Raw genomic sequence first — 25,639 nt, 5'->3', positions numbered from 1 at the left:
ATTTAAACACGATTTACTCTTATTTTGGAAAAACTCAGAGAAGTCAAACTTTAGAGCACTAAATAACCTGTATATTGGTCAGTATTGTAACACATGAAATGAGAAACACAATGCGTTATAAGAAAAAAATGACCGCATTTGGAATTTACTTATCATGGTTGAATACACCTTTCTGGATCTACACGCAGAAAACGGTGGGTAAATAATACGATATTTGTCAGCTCTGTCAAGGGTTTGTGTGCTTAAGATGCTGTCATAGTTTGGAATGCAAATGTTATTAGGGCTCAGAGAAAATCGCTTTGTTACTTTCGTCCCACGTTACAGCCCACTGTTCCACCAATAAACTATCAGTGCCGATTAATGGGTAAAACCGATAAATCGTCTATCTTTAATTCTTATATGCATAATTTGCACATAGACATATTGTGCCAGGTTGGATGTCAGTGATGCTACAGAAGAAAGATTTTCAGTGTTTACTGACTTTCGAGATGTTTGTCCCACAACTATATGACTGAGAAGAATGTAGCACAAAAGTCATTTTTTATGGTACTTTCATGTTGCTTTACTTTAATGTTATTTTTTATTGTTGAAATGTCCTTGTTACCAGAGGAGAAAACTGTCTTTGATTCATATATAAGTGGAAAAGGATGATAGCAAGCAGCTTTTCTCTGCTCTTCTATTTTTACTGTCAACACGATTACAACAAGCACTATTACAAAGCACAGCTTGTCCACACAAACACAACAAATAAGACAAGTAATAACCGCTGACATGATCCATATCTTTGGCAAACACAATCTGTAGTGTTCGGGTTAGGTCTGAAGGGTTATTATGCTTAGAAGCAGCCAGTTACTGACATTCAATAATTCAACCGAATATTTCAGGATGACAAATTAGAATCAGCTGTAACCTTTTTACTCTGTGGGAAGTAAGCGATGTTACTACTTGTGATTTCAACAACACACACAAGTCAAGCATAATTTGGCACAAAAATCCATTTTCTTCCTGTTAGCAGACATGATGATGCTGTACATGCCCACTGGTATACTAACAAGGTAACAGACGTGCACAAGGCTCTATTTTAACGATCTGAAACGCAAGTGCGAAGCGCAACGCGCAAGTGAGTTTGTGGGCGGATCTTGGGCGCTGTTGCTATTTTCCCGGCGTGAGAAATAACTCTTGCGCCGGGCGCAAATCAATAAGAGGTTGGTCTGAAGTAGGTTCATTATTCATAGGTGTGGTTTGGGCGTAACGTCAAATAAACCAATCAGAACGCTAGCCAACATTCCCTTTAAACGCAAGGGCGCAAGTTCCATGGCGGGTTGCTATTATTATGACGGATTTACCAGGCGCACGCCAGGACCGGTTTACAGCCGAGGAGACCCACGTTCTTGTACGGGGGAATCCCACGCTTGCCAGCATAAATCGGGCACGCCGTGTAACGGGAGGTGGATCTGCCTCAGGACTTGACGCCAGCAGAGGACATCGCTGCGTCCACCCTCACCGCTGAAAGGGTTTGGGGGCTTTGAAATCGGACCCAAGAAACGCAAGCAAGGTCCAACCCCAAAGTACTGTTACAAATCAAGTTCATATACATTAAGGTTTCTTATGAAAACATTTTAACTATTATTTACATAAAATAAACGTAATACAGCCACACAACAAAGTTATGAAAATATTTTAATCGTTATTTGCATGAGAATAAATAAAAAATATCACCACAATGCTCACCACTATGATTCTCCTTATCTCGTGTATTAATATTTTTAAGTGTAACAATTTATGATTTGCAAAAATAACTGTTGCATCTGTGTAGATTAGATAAGCAAAGTGTATGCGCGTTGTGCATGCTATACATTATGGTCAAGCATGCGCCCTTAAAATAGCATAATGAACCACGCGCAACGCGCCACTGACTTTAGACTAGTTTTTTTTGGTTAGTAGCGCAATTGTTTTTTGAAACTGCAAAATAGCATAAGAGATGGTTTGCGCCGCAACACGCCTCCTTTTTGCGCTGAACCGCCCAGGGAGCGCAAGTTAATTCCCTAGTTTGCTGACGTGCATCTGTGGAGGGAAAAACCCCGCTGTGCGCCGGCGCAAAATACGAATGATACATGCGTCACTGACAAAGTCAATTGCGCTGGGTGCAAGATAGGGCCCAATGTCTCTCCCTGTTGAGTTTCAGGTTTACCAGCTCACTGACTTTCACACAACATTTAATTCTGCAACAAATCCACAAATTGCCATTGTTAATCCCTAGAGCCCTGCTGGTGCTGTGTGTGTGTACATTTTAGTTATATATTTGTGTATCATTTTTGCCTTCTTTGACATGGTGTCACAATCAAAATGTGGTTGTATAAAGCAGAATACTGTCTATGTAGTAAATAGATCAGTATGAGTTTATTTGATGATTGGGATGAAGGAAACAAGGCAGCTAACTAGATTTTGCAGTTAGCTCTAGTTACGAATTTACCAATGTACTCTATATTCTTAAAAAATATTTCATATTTATGTGAGCCTATCATATCACTATCTTGCATTTCTGCATTAAAAAAAATGTGACAGTCCAACTTTACAGCATAGTACTTATAACCTTTCATCTTGGACTTCAAAGTCTCTCAAGAGGCCATGACCTTTGAACTTTATGACAGACTTCTTTATGTGCTTTAACATATTCCAGAAATCATTGGTTGTCTGCAGTATCTTTGTCCTTCTTATTTAAAGGGGCCATGGCATGAAAATCTGACTTTTTCCATGTTTAAGTGCTATTATTGGGTCCCTAGTGCTGCTATCAACCTAGAAAATATGAAAAAGATCAACCCAGTAACTTAGTTTTGGTACACCATTCTCTACAAGCACATGAAAAAATAGGTCGTTGAAATTTGGCTCTCCTTATGATGTCATAAGGAGCTCTTATTATAATAAAACCACCCCTTAATCCAACCACAGCACTGCCATTTAGTGCAGAGAGAAAATAATTCACAGAACAATTGAGTTTCAATTTCAACAAACCACCATCATTGTGATCAGTGTTTGAATTTCATCCGCTCATGTGCATTTTAAAGGACACACCCAAAACGGCACATTTTTGCACACACCTACAAAGTGGCAATTTTAACATGCTATAATAAATTATTTATATGGTATTTTGAGCTAAAACTTCACATATGTGCTCTGGGGACACCAAAGATTTATTTGAGATCTTAAAAAAGTCCTGTGACATGGCCCCTTTAAATTTTTTCGTATCCATCTCTCTCTATTCCCTCCATCCCTGTTCCTCTTTCCAAAATCCCACGGTCTTAATTCACACGGGATGTAAAATCTGTTTCCCTAGTTTAAACTTCTGCGCTCCCGATCTGCTGGTTTAAACCGATCCCAACAGGTCCAGCTGCAGCGTCTTGGCTGTGATTGAGAGCAAATGCATCCTTTCCCATCCTGATGCACAATGCAGGTGCAGACAACCCAGCTCAACCCGACGGCACTCTTGAGCCAACAAGAAACTAAAGTGGGAAGCTGGTAAATTTGATTGACACCACAGTACCATGCAGAACGCTTAGGGGGGAACGGCACAAAGCACTCTAAATCTGTCCCAATCTAATTAACTGCTCCAGAGGGGAAAAAAAATTATGTGGAACTCAAATTTGAGACCACTCTGTATTTGGCACTGAGGATCCATACAGCTGTCAGGAATCAATTTTCAGTTTATCTTCCGCCTCTATGTTTCTCTCCAGTTGTGTACTTGATTTCATTATAGCTATAAACAGATGTGGCCAAATGTGATGATCAACTTTGAACAATTCACATTTTTGCTCTATTTTTAAATATTTTATTGAAGATGCATTAAAAATTGTACACGTTGCATTGGTGTGTTTGGAGTATAAACTGCAAGTTCAGCTTTGAGAAGAATTTAAGAAGGCTTGGCAAAGAATTATACACAACACATGTAGGAGGAGAATGATTACAAAATATTACCATTACCACATAAGAAAATGAACAAATATTAAAAACAGATCAAATTATAGTCAGTGTGTGCTTTATTATGAGCTTTTAGTTTTTTTTATGCAATTTGTATCTTTTAATATAACCTGATTCCCTAATATGCTGTGGTTTGCCTTTTTTGCCAAACTATTTTGTCCAATATACAATCTTACAAGTTTAGTATTTTGTTAATTTATACATCTCATATTCTGATGTTTAAAATGCAAGGTATTAAAACAAATTTTGTACAAAATCCTAACACAGACAATACTATATATATTTATATATGACAGTGAGGTTACTCTTTTAACTCCGGTAAATCTTGTTATTTGATTTTTAATATTTGATATTAAAATATTTGATCTCTTTATATTTAACCATTTTACAATCAAAACCTAGAAATAATGTTTATCGTACAAATGTTTACTTTGTTACAACAGGACTAAATAGCACATGTTCACTTTCAGAAAAAAGTTACAAAAGTCATCATTGGGACTTATATTTTGCAAAATCAACCTTTACAAGGTGTTTGGACATAGATGTGTGTTAGTAGTGTGTGAACACAACCACCCTACAACAATAAAAAAAACACTTTAAAAACAAAAAAATCCCCATTAAACCAAAACAGTATCATTAGACATGCTGTTTTGATTCTCTTGTTAATGTGATGTCACACTGAAAAAGCCCTGCCCACAACCACTGACTGATTGGTTAACTTTATCCAAAAGTTTTTTTTAAAATGGGTTTTTAGTACATTGTAGCACTACTGCGGCTAAATATACTGCAGTCCCAGACTGTATTCACAGGAATCAGATCTATTTTTACCGAAAGCAGTAGCTTATTTGCATTTAATGGTAGAAAAATAGCTGCATTTTGGACATGTTATAACAAATTATCTGTGCGGTATTTTCAACTGAAACTTCACAGACACATTCAAGGCACACCTGGGTACTCTATTACATCTTGTAATATAATATTGGCTCTTTAAGATTGTCCTTATGTGTTCCATTTACTTATATATGTAACTTTAGGGTATCAGTTAAGGAATATTACCGGAATATTTAATTTACTCAACCTTGTGTTGTTAGAAACCAACATGACCACTTTTGATGTTGAATCACAAAAGAAGATCATTAAAAGAAATTCAGATGGGAAAACATTATGACTAGTTGAAATGCCCAATGAAGCGCCCAAGACTGTCATTGTAAAAGTATGTGTGGCTCACTGATTATCTTTTACACTAGGAAACTAGTGTAGTGCCAAAAATGACTATATAGTATGTAGTGCTATAGAAGTAATTGGAGACAAATAAAAGCATTTCTATAGATCCCCAGACAGAACAGAGAAAAGGAAACAAAACGATTTCCTTGGAAAGAAATACCAAGTTCACTGATTTGCTCTCAGTACTACTCAGACATGCAAAACAAGTTATAAAACTTTAAATAATAAATGAAGATACCTTCCTTTTTTTATTATTATTAGATCAATAGGAGTCAGTACAAATGTAAGTAGAGCATATACACCACAAAACAACATGGACAAAGATATTTAAGGAAAACATGTCTTGGCACATTGAAAGCTCCACAAACAACTCATGTTTGTTTTTACATGTCTCACGAGTTGGAAAAACTGGTTTGTCAGACACCATATAAGGACTGAAGAAAACTCCAGAAGTAGAAACCTAGCAACTATGTTAAAGATGGCAACTTTTATTTATATGCCTTGGTTTTATGCTTTTTTTTCTGAAAAATATGAAGATGTGGACTGTCCTTGGCATTAGTGCCTGGCGTTTCTATCTTACTATTTTACTTGTTTCCCTACAGAATAATAGGAAAACAATCCTGGGGGTAGGCCAGAAGGCCAGTGCAATTTTCAGCTTTCCATGATGCAACCTAATCTATTGATAGTTGTGGCATCACGCACTTAGGGGACCGTCACGCTGGAGCGCAATGGAGCACTATCTGCTGTTTTCCGCAATTTAAGAAGTGAGCAATTTCCTTTTTTAGCCTAAATACCGAGTAGTTGTTTTGCAATAAAATGCACTAACCAGGGGACAAGGCCGGGGTATGCTTCTACAGAATGCCGTCAGATTGAAAAACCCAGAAAAGAGGAATTTGTGCATTTTGTGCTATGAAAGTATGTGCCTCTGTCCCCAGTGAGGGAAACAATGGCAACCATCATTATTTACTTGTATTTAAAGTGACCACTTTATCAAAGGTAACCTCATGCAAACACTGGATATATTCATTTGCTAAAGTTAAAGAGTCACTCCACTTTTTTTGAAAATATGCTCATTTTTCAGCTCCCCTACAGTTAAACATTTGATTTTTAATCTTTTGGAATCCATTCAGCCGATCTCCAGGTCTGGCGGTACCACTTTTAGCTTAGCTTAGCATAATTCATTGAATCTGATTAGACCATTAGCATCGCGCTCAAAAAGAACCAAAGTGTTTCAATATTTTTACTATTTAAAACTTGACTCTTCTGTAGTTACATCGTGTACTAAGACCAATTAAAAGTTGCGATTTTCTAGGCCGATATGGCTAGGAACTATACTCTCATTCTGTGTAATAATCAAGGACTTTGCTGCCGTACCATGGCTTCAGCAGGCGCAATGATATAACGCAGTGCCCAAAATCGTCCCCTGCTTTTAAAAGTAACCAACTATTTTCGGGCACTGTTTTAAATTGGAAATGATATAATTTGGTCATTTTTGAGCGCAATCATCTAATCAGATTTAATGGATTATGCTAAGCTATGCAAAAAGTGGCATCGCCGGACTTGGAGATCAGCTAAATGGATTCCAAAACGGTAAAAATCAAATGTTTCACTCTAGGGGAGCTGGAAAATGAGCCTATTTTCAAAATAGCCAAAAAAGTGGAGTGTCCCTTAAACTAAAGAGTTGTCATTTGAAAATGTAGAGCTGTACAATTAATCGTTAAAAGATTGTGATCTCGATTCGACCCCCCAAACGATCTTAATCCAACATTTCAACGATTCAGGTAATTATATTTTTAAGGAGGAAAGACGCAGTCTCGTCAGTTTTCTCGACAATACACAATCACAGCGGCCTCAATGACATCACATTTATTATTGCACAAGCCAGATGTGCTCGTGCTCGTGTTCACTCCACTGGTACAGAGGATGCTTTCACCGAGAAGTTAGACAGAAAGAAACAGAAACTAAAGAGAATGACTGAGGCAGAGCAATGCGCAGGTACGTCTGACAAGAACATTGATGTTGTTTTAGTACCAAAAAGAGGATCTTATTCCGGATCTTAAACCATCCGAAAGGGTTTTTAGAACAGGGGGAAATAATGGCTGCGTCCAAATAACCACACTTGCTGTCTTTGCACTTGACCACTTGACTGCTTACATTACGTTTTCCTGTGTTTGGCCCAAGTGTTGTGCATGTGCATGTAAATTTATTCACCCGATGGATGTTCACGCCGCCAGCAAAAGGGTCAAAAATACATCGAATACATTGAGGTTTCTGCCTTCCGATTGGTTGCCGCAGAACGTTTCCCCTTGCGATTGGTTGCTGCCGAACCGTGTCATAGCTCATTACCATAAAATAATGTTAATCCATGTCTACTTTAAATGTATATTTTTATTTTTTCTTTAAATAAAATGAATACATAATCTCTCTACATCTAACATTTACTGAATTTAAAGATTATCTACACTTATCTGAAACTTTCAGAAGCATAATTCTTTGCACCTGTAAAAACTAATGTTAAACTAATATTCAGGGATTGTACATCTTTGAAATTAACAAAGTTCTTGAGAATTGTGAGAGAATCGTGATCTTAATTTTAATCAAAAGAATCGTGATTCTTATTTTATACAAAATCGTGGAGCTCTATCGGGCAGTAATCGGTATCGGCTGATAAAAGCAATTTTCTACACTAACATCGGATGAGAGTTTAAAAACAGCCGATAGTCATGGTCGGTATGTCCTGTTAAATCCAATTCATTTGAGCTATGAGTAGAATATGTAAAGAAAAATCATTGGGTAATGTTCAATATAATATTGTCATTATATTTGAATTATGAATTACATTTAAAAAAAAATTATCTTTAGAATTTAGTTAACGCAAGTTAATATAACCACCAAACTATCTGTGTCTGCATCTATGAAGGTAAATCCTGGCGGCAATGTAAGGTGAGGAATTTTCCACGAAATAGATGTTAACATCAAGTTGAGGTCTGACTCTGGCAGGAATCTAGCAGTTTTAGTGACTATAAAATACACAATCGGGTGTATAGATTGCAAGTGCCGAAAACTTGTGGTGATTTAAATATATTGTACAATGTAAACTGCCACTTTCTTGCTTTCTATAGCCCCTGGTTGACACGTGACTGAAAACTATCAATGCCATACTGACTAAGGGGCAGATATAAAGATATCTGAAATACATTAAGGGCTAAATTTTGATTTCTACCTAATTCTCCATCAGTCATGGCCTGTTTGCCTGAATTTGTACAACAAAATGATGATGTTTGAACTATTAAATATAGGGATGTTCATTTCAGTAAATTTTTCTGACCAACAACCACAGCTTGTTAACCGTAATAAGATTTTAATATTAAATTGTCATTGAGTATACAACTTATGGTTGTCTGTGACTCGGTAAAAACAATAGACCCTTTTACTGTTTGTACACAATGATGACGTGGCAGCGTATGCGCGCGCATTTAGGCAACGGAAGTATCGTAAGAATCAACAGTGAAGCAACACAAACAGTAAGTTATTTTAAAAAAATTGACTTTATCAACATTTTCAACACAGCTACCAGATCCGTATACTATAGTGGAGTGGATAAAAGACGTTAGCAGATGGCCAAAAATAAAGTTGCCAGATACATATATACGTATATTAGTATATTATATTAGTGCAACCAAACGCAACAACGGGACATTTTGATGTTGAGAAACCGTTTTAATAAACTTTCTGAGTTGCTACCACGTTAGAACCAATGGGGAATAACACCACTTCTGTTGCCCAAATGCGCGCGCAGGCTATTTGATCACGTGAGCTGTAAAAGGGTCTATACAAACATCTTATTTAATTTGAACGTGCAAGCAGCAGCAACAGAACAACAGAACCAGGATTCATACATTATCAAATTTTCACGCAACATTATATTATCAAAGAATACGCGATCAGTCCAGATAATTAATATCCACAAAGGCCAGATTGTCTCTTTTTCATCTACCACAGTGGCCATTTCTAAAGCAGGACACTTTTTAAAAGTTGATTTGTGCCTTTATTATCTGTTGTTTGTGGAAAAAGAGAGAGGTTTATGGTCAGGGTCCAGTACAGAGGCGTTCAGCGAAGTCTTTCTGGACGCGCGCGATACGAACCGCATCATCTTGTACACACGCACGACTCTGACATACTCAAATCATGTACACATATGCAGTACAAATGATTACTTTACCAGACAGCAATAATTTGCATCATTTATAGGCCATTCACAAATTAAGGATAGAAAAGTGGCGAAATGTATCGACAAGCACCATTAATATTTTTCTTTTAACTGATAGTATTAATAGGTCATAAATTCTTACCTTCGGTTAATGCCTAACCGGTAAATATGAACATTCTGATGAATACAAGCTGCGTACTCAGGCAGGTGGGGAAGATTGCCGTCTTACCAGCAGTTATGTTTTCGGTAATTGTTTTCCACTTTTCTTTTTGCATATTGAAAGTACAAGATCGAACGGATACTGAAGGGGTTAATACAACCAAAAAGCACTGTGTAGATTACAGAGGCAAGTAAGAAATCATCAACTGCTTAGCTGGCCACTTAGAGAAGACACAAATATTAATTAAGAAGGGAAATTAGCGCAAAAACAACCTCAATCCCATGCCTCCACATTGTTTTGACACGTCAACAACTCACAATGTTGCGCAAGTTTCGGTGAGAACAAAAGTGTGACTACACAGAGAAGAGAATGTTGAAGAGAATGTCAAAAGGAAGGGTCGGAGTCAAAGACTTTTTACCCAATAACATAAAAATGCACTATTGATGGTTAGGTCAATGCCTTTATGAATCCCACACACATAAATTTAGCTTGCATCTGATGTGCCACACTCATTCTGAAGACAAAATGCGGTTTGCAGGCTTCCTCCCACTTTTCTGTTTCCTGTGTGATCAGAAAAGAGCTTTCATTATTAACTAAGATAATGACAGAACAATTGAGAACTCACACCAATACTACGAGAAACAAGAGAAGTTGAAGTTCAGTACAGGTTTAAGCATGTCTGTTCTGCAGATGAAATTTACTCACATTGACGTACACATTTGTAACTGTAAAGAGATATCGGACAAGAAACTTAAGCATAGAATAGACAGATTTAGAATTGAACAATTAAATAAGGCATGACAGGACTTCAATTGTAGTGCAAACGTGTAAACGTCTGGCTAACCATACAGAATGAGTCATGCAAGCTTAAGGGTGACCCAAGAATAAATCTGTGAATGGATGACAAGAAGTATTATCTGTAAAATGAAAAATCGCATTTTATGAATTCTTAATGTGAATGAATGAAGTCATCAACTGCCTAAAAATAACCTTTATAGAGGAACAGCAGGGTAATTCAGTACCAGGTATAGAGTCTGTTCTGCTCTGGTCTAAGCAAGCAAAAATAGAGTAAAAACAGGAGGGAAATAGAAAAGAAAATAATTACGTTTGTTTAGCAGTATGAGTCAAGAAGTTTCCAGTGGATTGCTTGAACTACACTAGTCAACATTTGAAGTGGATTAAAACCTTTCATGAAAGTTGTCTTAAAACCGATACCCAATACATATTCTTGTCCTAGGACAAACTTTGATGAACTTTTTTGTTCCACTTTAAATGCTGACTAGTATATTTGAGTGGCAATGATCAGAACGACATCCATCAACATTATGTTCCTGTCTCCATTGATTCTGTCCATAAGCAGATGGATATCAACAGTCACAAACAAACGGTCACAACGTACATCTTCCTATTTTGCATACTTCATTCAGTAATAATTATAGTGTAAAGAAACATTCCAGCTATGAGATTGTAATAATGAGTAATGGTGTAATACAATGTGTTTGCATGGTTTATGGTTCAAAAACCACATTATTTTCCACATACCATACATTATTGTTGCTCCTCTATGAACTGCCTCCCTGAAACGCTTTTATTTGTTACAAAGCTCATTGTCTGAAAAGCGTGTGTCAGCTAACCAGAATGTTGTGATTGCCTGAATACCTCTGTCGTCAGCCGGAAATGTGACGCTTCATGCCATGTTTGGAAGATTAGCTCACAATGCAATGCTGACAGGAGTTAATATCATCTTTAGTACCTTAGGCCAGATCTGATCCAGAAAATGCAGATGACCAAGCTGATCGATTAACTTTTCCAACGCAGCTTGAGCAGAACGTAACAGATTTGTAGGGTAAGGATAACTAGGACTTTAAAACCATATCTGCATTTGTGATCGTAGAAACGACAAACAACAAGCACTACACTGCACTGCTCAAACCTTGCGTTTAAATCATGGTTTAGTCAGTACAGTAGTAATATTCTTTAAATATGAAAACATAGACTATACAGGCTGTGAGTCAGAAGCGGGCGTAATTGATAATGACCGTCGTGTCCACGTCAACCAGCCGAGGAAGTCAACTGTTGCCTACAATCTAGGGATCGACCGATATGGATTTTTCAGTACCGATGCCGATACCGATTTTTTTCATCAGCCTTAGCCGATGACTGATACAGGCTGCCGATTTTCTTGAGCCGATACTGCTTTTGCTCACTCAATTTACATAATAAAAATTACACAATGATGAAGCCAAATGTTACAAGTCTCAATTTAAATAAAAGTTACTTTTATTGAACTTAAATATATTTAACAAATAGTAAAAACAGGTGAGGGTGCTATGGAACCATCTTTCGATGTTGTCATGGAAAGGTTGGTTGTTTTTAGTCACAAGACCTGCAATCGCTTGTGGCTTCCAGCACTCTGTCTGTAAATAATGGCGGAAAAAATCTGCGAACACTGCAGCGACGTATCGGCAGATGCCAATACACATAAAACTCGCAAATATCGGCCCGATATATCGGCCAGCCTCTATCACTACAAATCCGTGTGTTTGTTGTAGTACAAGAAAAGATTTAAGTTAGAAACGATAAATCGTGTCATCGTTTTTGTCTTTTGATACAGATAGGGGAGTTAAAGCAACACTATGTAGTTTCCATGTAAAAATGACTTACAGCTCCCCCATGTGGTTGAAAAGCACAACAGTGCCTGATATCAGACACTGTTCTGCAGGCAGGGGGAGGGGCGGGGCTGTGTGCTCTACCCTACACCGCCACTTTCAGAGTGTGCTTGTAGCAGCTAGGACAGTGTTTCCCAATCCTGGTCCTCGGGCACCCCCTCCCAGAAAGTTTTAGATGTCTCCTTATTTAACACACCTGATTTAACTCATCAGCTTGTTAGGGACACGTGTTTATCATTTTGGAAGGAGGCTGATGAGTCAAATCATGTGTTTTGAATAAGGAGATATCTAAAACTTTCTGGGAGGGGGTGCCCGAGTACCAGGATTGGGAAACACTGAGCTAGGAGGTTGCTCAGGTTGCAGCAACAGTACAATTTGTCCAGTTAAAAGTTGTTCTATCACTGAAATAATTTTAAAGACATTATTTAAAGGTAAAAAACTACATAGTGTTGCTTTAAATAAGAGACGAGGCGCTGAAAAGGGGTTGGGGTTAAAAAAATAACTCCAACTCGAGCCACCCACACAAAACCACCATTACACAATGTCTGATGAGTCGTTTAATAATAGAGGAACAACAGTTAATAGAAATGAATAAAAGATGATTGATAAAGTGTCATGGTGTTTTTAAGTATTAATATGAAAATATAAAAATGCTAAAATATTAGCTTTATTATAGTATTGGTCAATTCTTCCTAGTTACACTGTTTAGAACTATTGGAAATGAAACACAAAATTAAAATTATAAATCTTAAACTTCTAATTCTACATTCAATTTAAAAATTAGCAATGTTGATGGTTTACTGATGCAACCAAGGCCATATTGTTGTTTTCATAACCATAACAGGTAAACCAATTAGAAAGTTTCAGACGTATATGCGTGTTATACTGTGAAATTTGGTCATCTCTAAATCTGACTGGAAAAAACTGCTTCTGCAAAGTTAGGAAACTATCTAACACACATCTATTCACACATCAATCACAAGTGCATACGCACCCTTTTTCACAATTGTATATTACTGTACCATTAAGTGTATTAACACCTACAGCACTGATACAACTGCATAGCACCTCGGGCAAAGCAACATTCAAATTTCAGATTTTAAGATTCTGATTCAAAGTTTTTAAACATTTTAAGAATCAGTGAAGATCCAGCATAATTAACAGGATCATTTTAATGGACCGGACCCTCTATAATCAAGTCTTTAAACATCATCAAGACAGGAAGGATGTCACACTCTTGTCTGGTTTCAAAGAAAGCAGCGAAGGTCACCTGACTTAATAAAGTCATTCAGAGAGTCAAAAGCCTGCCAACACTTCACCTCTGAGGAGAAAAAGAGTGAGAGAAAGCCAAAGATGACAAGCTATAATTTTGTTTTACAGGCTGTTTTATGGTCAAACAGAATGTCTTTTTACACCCCTCTCCGTCTGTGTCTTCATTCTTCATTCTAGAAACACACGTTTCTACACTGTCTGTACCATCACAAAAGCTGTCACTCGGACGGTACCCTTTAAAAAAATCATATGTACCATTTAGGTACAGATATGTGTTCATCTGGTACCAATATGACATATTATTAAAGGTAAATATTGAATAAGACCTGCATGGAAATTACATAAGATATCTGATGATGTATTGGGCTAATTCACCTACATTTCAGACTAACACATCAATCAGTGTTTCCCATACATAGGCTCTACTTGGGCGCTGCGCCCAGGTAAATTGCGACCCGCCCAAGTAAAAAAAATCACTTTACGAATTTCCGTATTTCTGAACTCGACTGGATGACCCGTGTTTTGGAGAGAGAGAGAGAGAGAGAGCGCGCGAGAGAGAGCGCGCGAGAGAGAGGTGGGAGTCGGGTGACCGTGAAGATGATGCACGCGTCATAAACTCATCATCCAGCGTGGCAAACTGGATCAACTGCAGCAGCACATACGGAGCAGCCAGGGAACACACTGCGACCAAAATGGTCGCATATGCTTATGTGCATATGTGTTTATAGCATCTAAGTTGGCTTCATTTTGCGTGCAAGCACGTTGTGTCTCTCCGGTTGAGTGTCCGTTCACGTGCTCTCTGTTTCTCAATGAATTGGGCGCGACGCGAAGCAACCTCAGTGTCACATCGTATCCTTTCATGTTTCTGAACTTGAGCAGAGTTTTACCATTAGAGGTCTTTCTTCACTGAGGACGCGGGACCCGTACGGTTCCGGGTTTATATTTTAAATGGTCAGATGGGTCCGGGTCGGTCCTAGTTCATTACTTCGGGTCCCAAGTCTGATTAATATTGTGTGTAAAACCCGAGTCGATCGGAGAACGGCCGTGAGCGCTACCGCTCTAAAGCTGTTTTAGCGTGCCTCCGGTTTCTATGGCGATAGCAACTGGCTCTTGTCACGACCACGCGCCGCTTCATTTTCTTTATCCCATTTTTTAATCTTACTATTAATAGACAATATCTTTACTAAAATCTAAACAGTTTGCACAGAGATTGTAGCAAAAAGCAGTGCTAATACTGAATGAGCAAAGCTCTAGCTGACTCAGGATATAAAAAACGCAAAGCTGTAATGTAAAGTCTGTCATCGGGACAGCACAGCAAGTAGACTTTTAAATCTGAAATAATTAGTGGATTAAGCTTTTTTTAATCGGCAAAAGAGAAATAGAAAGCAGTAAAAGTGCCTATCTTATAGAAGTTATTACCATTATAACATCAGTCACATTTATAATCTATAGACCTGCACTGTCTATATAGGCTATAGTATACATAGTATTGTATATAATTGAGTTTGATAAAAGGGGTCATCAAATTGCTTCATATATCAGTGCAAAAACATCAAGTTTTTTCGTGGTGCTTTGACAAACAGTGTCAGCTTTGTTTATGGCAAAAAAAGTTTGGGGTGGTTTGATTAATGAACTATAATGTGAAATTAATATGAATGTTTTATAAATCAAAGTATTGTGTTGTGTCACACATTATTAGTTCTTTGTTACATGTATAGTAGACCATTTTTTGTCGGTGGATAATAATGATTGCCCTTTTCACCAGCTACCACCACAAGTAAATTTCAGATCTGTGGGAAACACTGCATCAATACTCATACCAATTCCATGATATTTTCTACCTTCTACCCCATCCCTAAACCTAACCCTCATACAAAACTACTGATGTATCATGACATTTTATTAATCAATTTATTAATCAAATTTACACCGTATGTGATGTGCTGCATAGACTATTGTTTCTGTAAAATGATACACCAAACACTTTTTAAAATCCACTGGTAAACAAACCAGACCAAACAATACGACAACAATAAGGACAGCTTCATGTTTCAATTCAGTATAATAGGTCATCAACTGCCATTCAGATAAGGAGATTACCATAATTTTGTCTTTTAGAAACAGAGCTCTGGCTTTTCTTAAAATGTATAAACTTGAATTCCTTTAGTAGTACCCAAGTACAGTTTCCAAAGTGCATAGGATTCAAATCGCAAATCTGAAATGCTGCATTACCATTAAATAAATCACAGTTTTGACTGTAAGGTTGGAACCATGTAGCATTATTTGCCAACAGCTACATGTGCACTAAAGAAATCATGACTGTTCATTATTTCCCTTATTTATACTTGTTACCTGGTTTATTGTCATTGCAGAGTGGGTGGTCATGCGTGCGGAGTGTGCAAGACCCCATTTTCTGGGCTCTCACTGCATACATGTTAAGTATAGGCCTTGCACGCAACTCCGCATACAAAAAATGACCGACCTAAACCAATATTAGTTACCCATTTTCACCCATCCCCTGGAGGATGTGTCGCCACAAATAAACAAAGTCTTTGGGAAACACTGTATAGCAAAAACACATGATATAGGAGCTGGAACTATAATAAATATATAAAACTAGATATAGAGAGTTAAATAAATCACATCATCACTTTTCACTGATTCGTAACAGAGGAAGTGCTGAATCTGGGCTGCTTGATCTAGCTAGCCTGTTCAGCTTGAGGCATGATCCACAGGCTTGACACATGCTCCAAGCATGGGAAATCACTACATCCGCACTTGCATATGAACAGAGAAGATCATTGTGTTACTTGGTCCATGATCTGTGCTCAAACGTCTGGGTGTGTGATGGGCTCCACCATCATTCAGATGGGATAATATCTCATTTGTCCTCATTGGCCACTTTCTGTCATGCATTGATCGCTGGTCTATATATTACTTCTTTAGCTCGCCACAATGACTAAAGCAAGCATTCTGTCAACGAACAGACAAAACTCTAGCTAAGCTTTGAAATGCTAGCTTTCTATCTCCATGCCCCATTTGCCTTTGTTCAGCCAAACAGACGGGCCTTCCTCAACCTCACACCATTGGCTGAGCCATAGTGTCCATCACATTTTTTGTTGTTTGCACCATAATACTTAATTCTGTGTAACTTGAACCTGTTGTACACAAACATGGACACTTACACTGCTTCGTGTTCGAATAAAAATATTTGGTTATTATATTTGAAGGGTTTGGTTATAAAATGCAATAAATCCATTTTTACTAATCAGGGTTTCCCGCAGAAAATTTGTTAGTTAAGGTGGTAGGGTTGTGCAGGTGGGCAGGCTGGGGGCGTGGCAATCAAAGGAGCGTCATAATAAAAATATTTTTATTTAGAACTCAAATAAAACTCAATTTTGAAAAAACTATGACAGAAAATGAACACATACTAGATTATTAATGAATTAAATGTTTTATCAACAGGCTAGTTATCCTTCAGACAGTGACGGACAATGTCTTTCTCTCAATTCGGCCATGTGGCGTTTGGTGGAATTTTTTTTGGACGACCTAGTTAAGGTGGTAGGGTATCCCAGCTTAGGTGGGCCGCCCGAACTGAAAAGTGCTGCGGGAAACCCTGCTAATTTAGGTAAAAATTTGTTTTCTATACCAAGAAAGTGACAAGATGAAAACCACTATTTTCTGTTACAAACTTTCATGTAGCTTCTTTAGGTTATAATTACATTAAAAATAAATCCAAGTCTTTTTCAAAATGCTATAAATCTAATGAATCATTATATAAATGTGCTTTCATCTTTGCCATGTTATATTCATGTAGTTGACTAGTGACATACAATGATAAAAAAAATACAAAACAATAATGGCATTAATCAAAACACTTACTTTGTCAGAACACTGTCACTGCTGCTGTAATCCTTGGGACGTTGTCGCAGAACTTTTTTGACAGCGAACAGCTGTAAAATGTTTTGGTCCTGCTCGATTTTCGTTGACTTTGCATAAAATAATGGAAAGTTTTCAGAAAATCCCCTGGGGTCAATGTGTTAGCATGACAAACAACATTCTGCATTTTTCCTTCGCCCAAGTGCCTCTTATTTTGCTGGCTTACGTTTCTTCCCCGCCACAGCAAACCGCCACAGGTTTATCAACGCCATCAAATAATTTATTTTTTGTTTGTTTGTTGATCACGAAGTACAAAGTAGATGTGGAAAACTAGGATTCTGTGTGTATTTAAAGCCCTACCATTGTTGTTTACAATACGTGGAACGATGCGCTGTGATTTGTTGAGCGGATTTATTGCCTTCTGCAAAGAATGCGGACTTCTCGGTGCACGAAGGAGGCATTTATGGCGGCGCAGTAGACACGATTCCACCTCATTTACACGTCTAGTTCGCACGAATGCCGCAAATTGAGCGTTGCCGCGGGAAACGCACGGGTTGAAAAATTTAAACTTTGGTGAAAAAAACGTGCCATGTCAACCAATCAGGAGCTTGCTCTAGTAGTGACGTGATTACAAAAAGCGAGCGAAGTCGCAGAAACCCCTCCCATGATGCGAATTTCCCCGTGAATGTGTCTCAATAACTAGAATTTCACACGTGAATGAAGCGGGTAAACTCAAAATGTTCAAGTAGCAAACTAGACTCGGTAGACGCAAATTTTACGCCTCAAACGAAGCTGGTGTGAACCCACGGTAACACAGCAAATATCAGATTTTTTTTATACTGACCAGATACAATACTGATTTTGGAAGTAACTAATTTTGTTTAAAAAAAAAAATGTATCGCGTTTTGGAACCAAACTCTTCATTTATTGGTTCTTTCTAACCCCAAATAGTTGGAAAAAAATCTAAAATGCAGGCCAAACCAAAGCTTGGGTATTTGAAAATGCTAAGGAGTCACCCTACAAATGGATTTATAGTTGTCTCTGCACAATATAATGCACAAAAAAACCTTCACCTTTAAACACATTTCATTTAAGCTGCCTGTGCCATAACATACCATGCTGGCTGTGTCAGGTACTCTGGAATGAAGGAGGCTGCCTAAACAAAGTCCACTATCAGCATTCTTCTTACGTTCCTGAACATGCCTTTAAACAATGTCAAAAATGACAGTCGGGCATTGCGTAATCTACCACACCAAACATGTACAATAACATACATGCACTATTAAAAATCTAAAATTAGAATACTGTTCTTTATGTGGCATTCCAATATTTTCATTAAAAAAGTACCCAAAGTTTCAATAAAGGCATTTTTTTCCATTATTGAGTTTTAATGTCCTGTCAACAAGGAGGCAAAACTTTTGCAATGTACCCGTCTCTCGGTAACTTTTAACAGAGCCTATATTTGGAAACCCATACTTTTTCCTGGCACTAATGACAAGCTGTGCACTGATGAAATATTGAGATGCTATATTTTCCCAGACTGTTGATAAAATATGCATCATCCATGCTGAGCGGATAACTGTTCTGTTCGGCGCTGCATGGGGGAGAATATGAGACTGTAAAGACTTTTCCTAATGATGATATAACCTACAATTTACAGCTATCCTGTTCACGCTGCAATTCACAAGGGAATGTTAATAACATAAAATGCAGAGTAAAAGCCTGAGAAATAATATAATAAGGAAAAAATTGCCCATGGTGGAAACAATGGTCACTAAAGTGAAAATATTGGCTCAATAACCTTTAAAATGTGGAAATCAATCTTGCTACATTGATTATTTTCTGGTGCCCTGTGCAATTGCATCTCACACATTTAGGAGCATAATAACTCAATTATTGTATTTATATATAAATCTATATTTATTTTAATCGATCAATTGCAAAGGCTATGAAATGCTAATTCATGATAATCAATACATCCCAACAGGGAAGAGATTCCTGGGTTCAGTTTTGGGCAAAGGATGCTATTTTTGGCAGTGCTCTTCCCAGCTGAGGGATAAAACAGTAACAAGCATCAGAAAAGGGTGGGAGCATAATTATTTTCCCACACCCCCCTCCACCAAAGAGCACACTGACAATAATAGGGATCTCTCTGTTCAATTGTTCGACATACACAGTGTTTTTGCAAAATAAGGGTGAGATCCAGTACAGCTGTAATGGGCCAAAGTGAAGTTCCCATTAAAAGACATTCTAAGATTTATAACCTTTAATGAAGTGATAAGTGACCACATGCTGTTACTTAATACATGAATACACAAGAACCACATTAAAACCAAGGACTGAAATAAAATCAATTCTCATATGCAAAGGGGAGTATCTGGAAGGGCTGACAGCATCCTAAACAACATTTCCCTTCAATGCTAACTGAGAGAGGGGAAATGTGACTCTTACTACACTTAAATTTTACAATAGTGACTAAATAATCCATGTATGATCAACAGGATTTACATTACTAAGCAGATCACAAAATACAGAGAAAAATAGGACCAATTTACTATGTATTTACTATATAAGAGCAATACATTACAACTGTTTCAATTCTGTTCCTGGAAAGCTATAAAGCAGTGTTTTTTTAACCAGGGGCTAAACAAACCTCCAAGGGGGGCTCAAGATGACTTAAAATTATTTAACGTGAAACCAGAATAATCTAAAACAACTAAAAAACTATTTATTTTTCAACATTTGGTTATTTCTTATATCACATATACCTCTATCTAGTTATGCAAAGCTCTGTCTGTATTGGGTAGAAATTGTGAGTGGGGGGTCTTTAAATATTATTGTGGACAATGAGGGGGCTTTTAGTCAAAAGGTTGAGATTAGCTGCTTGCTCCCTATCTCAGAAAAGTGTAGGGTAGAGTAACAAACTCTAAAAGGAAAGCTAGACGGAAGGAACGAAGCAGTCTAAAATGACATCTCACGATGATAAAATCAAAATTAACATTTGCGAATACATAAACAGAGAATTTGACAACATCTGTGACACGATGATAGTCAACAACGTCAAAACCACAACATTACACACAACAAACACAATGTTATTACAAAAAGCCAGGTTTGACAACATCGTTGCGATACGTTTACTCGCGAATATTCGAGTAAAGATTTGACTATGGACCTCGCTGCAATTGTAGTGGCGCGAGTACACAAAAGCTTCATTCAGTGTTTACCAGTGGCAGTTTAAGAGAAGATAAAATTACCATTCGTCACTTTAGAAGTCTTCTGTGGTTTAGAAGCGATTTAGATAAACCTTTCCATTTTCGGCTAGACTTTTCTCGCGAAACCTCTTAAAAACATTGAAGCACGATACGCAGAATTCACCTCCTCCTGTGAAGCTGCCACACACCCTCACCCAGCAACTTTACGCGCTCGTCCTTACCTTTACAGGTTAACTCCGGCAGATCGGGGGACAGACAGAATGTGGATGGAAAAGGCCACTGTACCGATCAGCTCCGGTGTAGACACATTCAGAAGAAATCTTGTTTCTCGTTGTCCTCCCTAGTTCTTCCCTCGCAGGCCCTGTAGGAACTCCGCCGCAGCTCTCGCTCTCTCTCTCTCTCTCTCTCTCTCTCTCTCTCTCTCTCTCTCTCTCTCTCTCTCTCTCTCTCTCTGGCCGTTTCTCAATCCGAAGGCTGCAGCCTCCGGAGGTCGCATGTGGAGGCTGCATACGTCATCGAGCCTGGTTTATTTACGTTAACTGAGCATTACATTCGCAAGTCATAAGCATATTACAACAATTTACGATTGACTAAGAATAATAGTGAACTTTATAATTGTTAATATTCTGAAATAAGACAGTCTTGATGACGTATGCAGCCTGCAAATGCCACCTCCGAAGGCTGACAAACGGCCTCTCTCTCTCCTGCTCAACCCAGCGGGCGATGACGTCACTGCTGCCAGGGCTGGACTGTCATCTTTATCGACATTATGACAACTTGCTGTGTGTTTATGTGTACCTGGTTTGTCAACACGAAAATAAGGACTTTAGAGCACATTTTTTTTGTATATGGTAGGTCCACCACTTCCAACATCGTAAAAAAAAGAGTGACAAGTGACTTAATACAAAAGTTTAAAATTAACAGCAAAAAAGTTTTTAAAAGTTTATTTATATCTATTTTAGTCTATTCTTAGTCTTAAGTGATATAAATAAAAATATTGAATTTCATTTCCACTAGTGATATATCGGCAGATATTGTCGGAATTGTTGTTCCGAAAGAAAAGACACCCAGATTTTTCTGACAAAAAGTAAAATGACCAATCATCACTCACTGTTTAATGTGCGGGCACACAACAAAATCTTAGTTTAAACAGTATCACGAGGTGTCAGATCAGCAAAACATGTCTTTTAAGTATTTTTTAAGTATTTAAAAATCATGTGGAAATCATGTGTGAATAATCTTTTTATATAGATCTGTTTTCATTAATTATGATTGCTCTTAAATACAATATGGCTAAATAATTCATTTCGGAATATTAGCAGTTAACAGTTTTAAAAGTAGTTTGTATTTTAAATCATGTATCTGAAAAAAAAGAAATTTCAATCAATAGATGCAAATTATACTATTTTTAGTTTGATTTGTTTTGCTTCACTGTATTGTTTACTATATATATATATATATATATATATATATATATATATATATATATATATATATATATATATATATATATATATATATATATATATATATATATATATATATATATATATATATATATATATATATGAATATTACAAAATAACATATTAAAATATTATTAAATAAATAATTCTGGTTGCTAACATTTTTCAGTTTGTACAGAATTTGGTTCATAGTTTTGGATGTGTTTGTCGTTTGAGTAATTTGTCATTGAGAAAACACGTAAATATGCCAAGCAGGTGCAGAGAGGTCACATGATTAATAGATATTGTTCATTCTTTTACATGAACATGTGCTTTATGTCATGAACAGTAAATATCTTTGACCTTGTCCTTCCTTTACAGACATTCTTTCATTACTGAAGGAAGTGTGTGTGGCTGGCAGCCCATGTCCCTGATCGACTCAGTAAAAAACATAGTTTAACTACTATTGATTGAGTGCAGTATTCATGATGCTGGCTCATGAGGGAAGCTTCAGTCATAGTAATGGGCCTTTCAATAACATCTGAAGGACAGCAAACCTCTACACACACGCAAGCTGGCTGCTGTCAGGTCACAAAACAACATTTTAGATGACAGGGGAATCAATGAAAGAGAATTTGTAATAGGAAGGTAAGGAATGCAATGTATAAAAAATATATTCAGTTGGCCTAGCCATGTCTTATTTCTTACCTCATGGCATTTTAGAATGTTAATTAATCTCTTAAAAGAGATTAGGTTTAATATTGTTTTTAGGTCATTTCCAAACACTTCGTACTGCATAAGTGAACTACTAAACTCAAGTTAGGGTAAATCTTTTCTCGCAAAAAATTTGACCTATTTTGTCAAATAATTTTTTATTAAATGTTTATTGGAAGATTAAATAATCATGCAAGTAATTATGTTTGTTTGAAGATATGATCTCATTGTAAGTACTACTTGAAATGTTAATGTTTTTAACGTTAATATAATATTCATATTTTACAGCACAGAGAATTAAAATGAAAAGAAAAAAAGCATTTTAGTCATTTGAGATTATACAGTTCATGTTTAATTGAATTTATTCCATGAGAATCAAATCCAATGGTTGCTAGTGCCACACTTTACCATTGGATCTACAGTAACACAAAAAAAGAGTAGCATATCCCTACATGTTTGAATACACGTCAACATTAGGTATTTGGGGGTATTAATGCACCAAATTTGCACATTGTTCATTAGTAACATACTCTAACATAATACAGTTCATGTGCACCACAAATTTCCAATAATGAAACAGTTTTTTATTTATATATAGACATCAGGACTGTAGCTTGGCCTTTAAAAGACATTTAACCTTTTTGTGTCAGACTTTTGCCTGGTACCTAGATTTATTGTTCAGCTGAAGGAACTTTCAAGGTTCCGTTTCGGCAGCAAATATTGTGCAATGCGTATTATTCATAAATTCATAAGATCCCAAAAAGCTGCTGGCTGACAAACTGGCCACATCATAACACAATCACCATAGGAATCATCTTTATGAATCATGTAGGCAATTGTTTGAGCTATACATTTTCTATACATTTCATGTCTCATCACACATGCTATTATGTAGACTATATAGTATGGCTACAAATGATATTTGCCTGAGAAATGCATTATTTTCATAAAGGGCAAGCATATTTGCGGTTTTACCCACCCTACCTCAACAATAGTGTAATTTTTGGTACATAGTGAAAAGGCACTGCCCCCTGGTGTTCATGTAGCAAAACCACTTACAACTGTAGTTTGCTTCAGAGGTTGGATCTTGGAAAGGTCTCCATAACATGGTGTAGTTTTATAATAACATTTAACAAAAAGTTGGGTGAGTTATGTTTTGTATCTAAATGTAAGCCCCTCGTTTTGTTTACAATTTGATTTAAAAAATGCATTGTCTTGTGCATTTCTCAGCTGTAAATATCCCTTAATGAGCTAAAAATTGAGTAAAATTGTATAAAATGGGCTGTTCACTTGCATGCATTGAGCAGAAGGTTTATGAAGGTTGGCTGCCAGTCTTGCACAACAACAAATAGAAAGGCCACACTTAAGAGATCAACCAGGGCCCTCAAATCATGACAATACCATGGATAACAGCAAAGGCCCACAATGAAAGAAGGGACCACTGACCATCTTTAGAGATATATGCAAAATATACAATTAATTTCCAAATGTTCCAAATTCCCCCAAATTAATTTTTAAATAAGAACAAAATGCATATTTTTAAAAAGGCCTTTATAAAATAAATAACCAACAGAATAGTAATTCATGTGCAACATATTTGCGCTAAAAGTGTCAAGTCCATTAGTTCCAGGCAGTGTTTCTCACAATGAATAACGCTATAAAATGAGATGCCCGTGTATCAGATCCATACTATCAAGTATCAGAGGTCAGCATTAGGTGAAAGTCATATTAATATCTCAGCTCTGGGCCAGCTCCACTTTTCTTTCTGATTTTGTTGCTTCTATTATTTCTCCAGACATAAACTGATCCTGCAACAAAGAAATAATATTAAATTTCACATATAATTCAAAATTACTTCAAACATTCTGCTATTTAACCTGACAAATATATCAAATTAAACATCACAGTTAATAAAAATGTGTTTTAAATTGGTTATTTTAAATGCAATGGGAATACATCAGTGTTGCAAAGTCTAATAATTGGACCACATATAAACTACTCCCGCAGGTTGTTTTTAATATCTTTGGGTGAAGGTAGAAGGATTTTGTTCATGCTGTCTATAATGATGATTTTGAAAACAAACTGTGTTTATGATTACTACATAAATATGTGTGTTTTTTTTTTTAAGAAATTGCATAACAGTGGCAGTAAAATATAAGTATAGAAGTAAGAGAGAGTCTGTGGTGTGAGCAGGAAAACTGTTCAATAAACTGTACTGACAGTGACAGTTCAACACTGCTAGCATTTTGACAGTCCTTTGGTCTCTGTCTTTCTCAGTCACTAGGTGGTTTGATTAATACATTATTTTCATACCTTATCATAAATGACTTTCACTATTAATGAGCAGCTTGGACAGGTGGCAACTTCTTCACCATTCTCTAAATCCTCCTGCAAAACATTAGAACTTAACTTAACTCCTTACAAAACATATTTTATCTGAAATAACTAACTTTAAATATATTGTTCAGTATACTCATCCAAAATGTTTTGCCTCAAAGTCATATTCAATCACCCTCACTGGATAAGTGTATACATTGTAACACCAACGTTTAAATGAACAAAATTAATAATAGCGACTAAAATCCTCAAAGATTCTTACAGATTCGTGATTTATGAAGTTTTGCCTCTTAATATGATGTTGCTCAAACTTACCTTCGTTATGGCGAATCTGTCCCCACAAGGGCAGGGAAAATAATACGTTTCTGTTTCTTCGTCATATTCAAAATCTTCAATTTCAACCTCGTCGTGAAATACCGACATATGTGATCTATTTAATGTGTCTCGTTACTTTAAAAAACACCGCAAGGTGATGATTCAACGCGTGCCAGTATGACGGCAGTGTCGCACACATTTGACGTCACCAACCAGCGAAATAA

The 25,639-nt window shown here is 36.9% G+C and overlaps 2 protein-coding genes across 2 annotated transcripts in view; both read right to left on the bottom strand.

Moving 5' to 3' along the window:
* nck2b (NCK adaptor protein 2b) overlaps positions 1-21,011 on the bottom strand; it is a 50,187-nt gene extending 29,176 nt beyond the window's left edge. The window contains exon 1 of the mRNA XM_065240069.2: positions 20,826-21,011. The gene's annotated coding sequence lies outside the window, so the exon portion shown is untranslated. The remainder of the gene's footprint in view (positions 1-20,825) is intronic.
* Positions 21,012-23,111: 2,100 nt separating this feature from the next.
* dph3 (diphthamide biosynthesis 3) lies at positions 23,112-25,624 on the bottom strand. Its single transcript, XM_065240070.2, has 3 exons — positions 25,416-25,624; positions 25,077-25,151; positions 23,112-24,571 (listed from the first exon to the last, which is right to left on the bottom strand). The coding sequence occupies exons 1-3, from the start codon at positions 25,521-25,523 to the stop codon at positions 24,500-24,502; spliced, it is 255 nt and encodes an 84-aa protein (XP_065096142.1). The 5' UTR covers positions 25,524-25,624; the 3' UTR covers positions 23,112-24,499.
* Between the last annotated feature and the right edge of the window lie 15 nt (positions 25,625-25,639).

Source organism: Paramisgurnus dabryanus, chromosome 7, assembly GCF_030506205.2.
Source record: "Paramisgurnus dabryanus chromosome 7, PD_genome_1.1, whole genome shotgun sequence".
NCBI lineage: Eukaryota > Metazoa > Chordata > Actinopteri > Cypriniformes > Cobitidae > Paramisgurnus > Paramisgurnus dabryanus.
Note: the sequence above shows the minus strand (reverse complement) of the source record. Positions and strands in the feature narration are given on the sequence as shown.

Excerpts from the sequence above, each read along its gene's own strand:
- dph3 (XM_065240070.2), bottom strand. The coding sequence starts at position 25,523 with ATGTCGGTATTTCACGACGAGGTTGAAATTGAAGATTTTGAATATGAC. Across the intron at positions 25,152-25,415 it reads ACAGATTCGCCATAACGAAG|GAGGATTTAGAGAATGGTGA; the intron begins GTAAGTTTGAGC and ends AATGTTTTGCAG. Across the intron at positions 24,572-25,076 it reads TGAAAGTCATTTATGATAAG|GATCAGTTTATGTCTGGAGA; the intron begins GTATGAAAATAA and ends TCTTTGTTGCAG.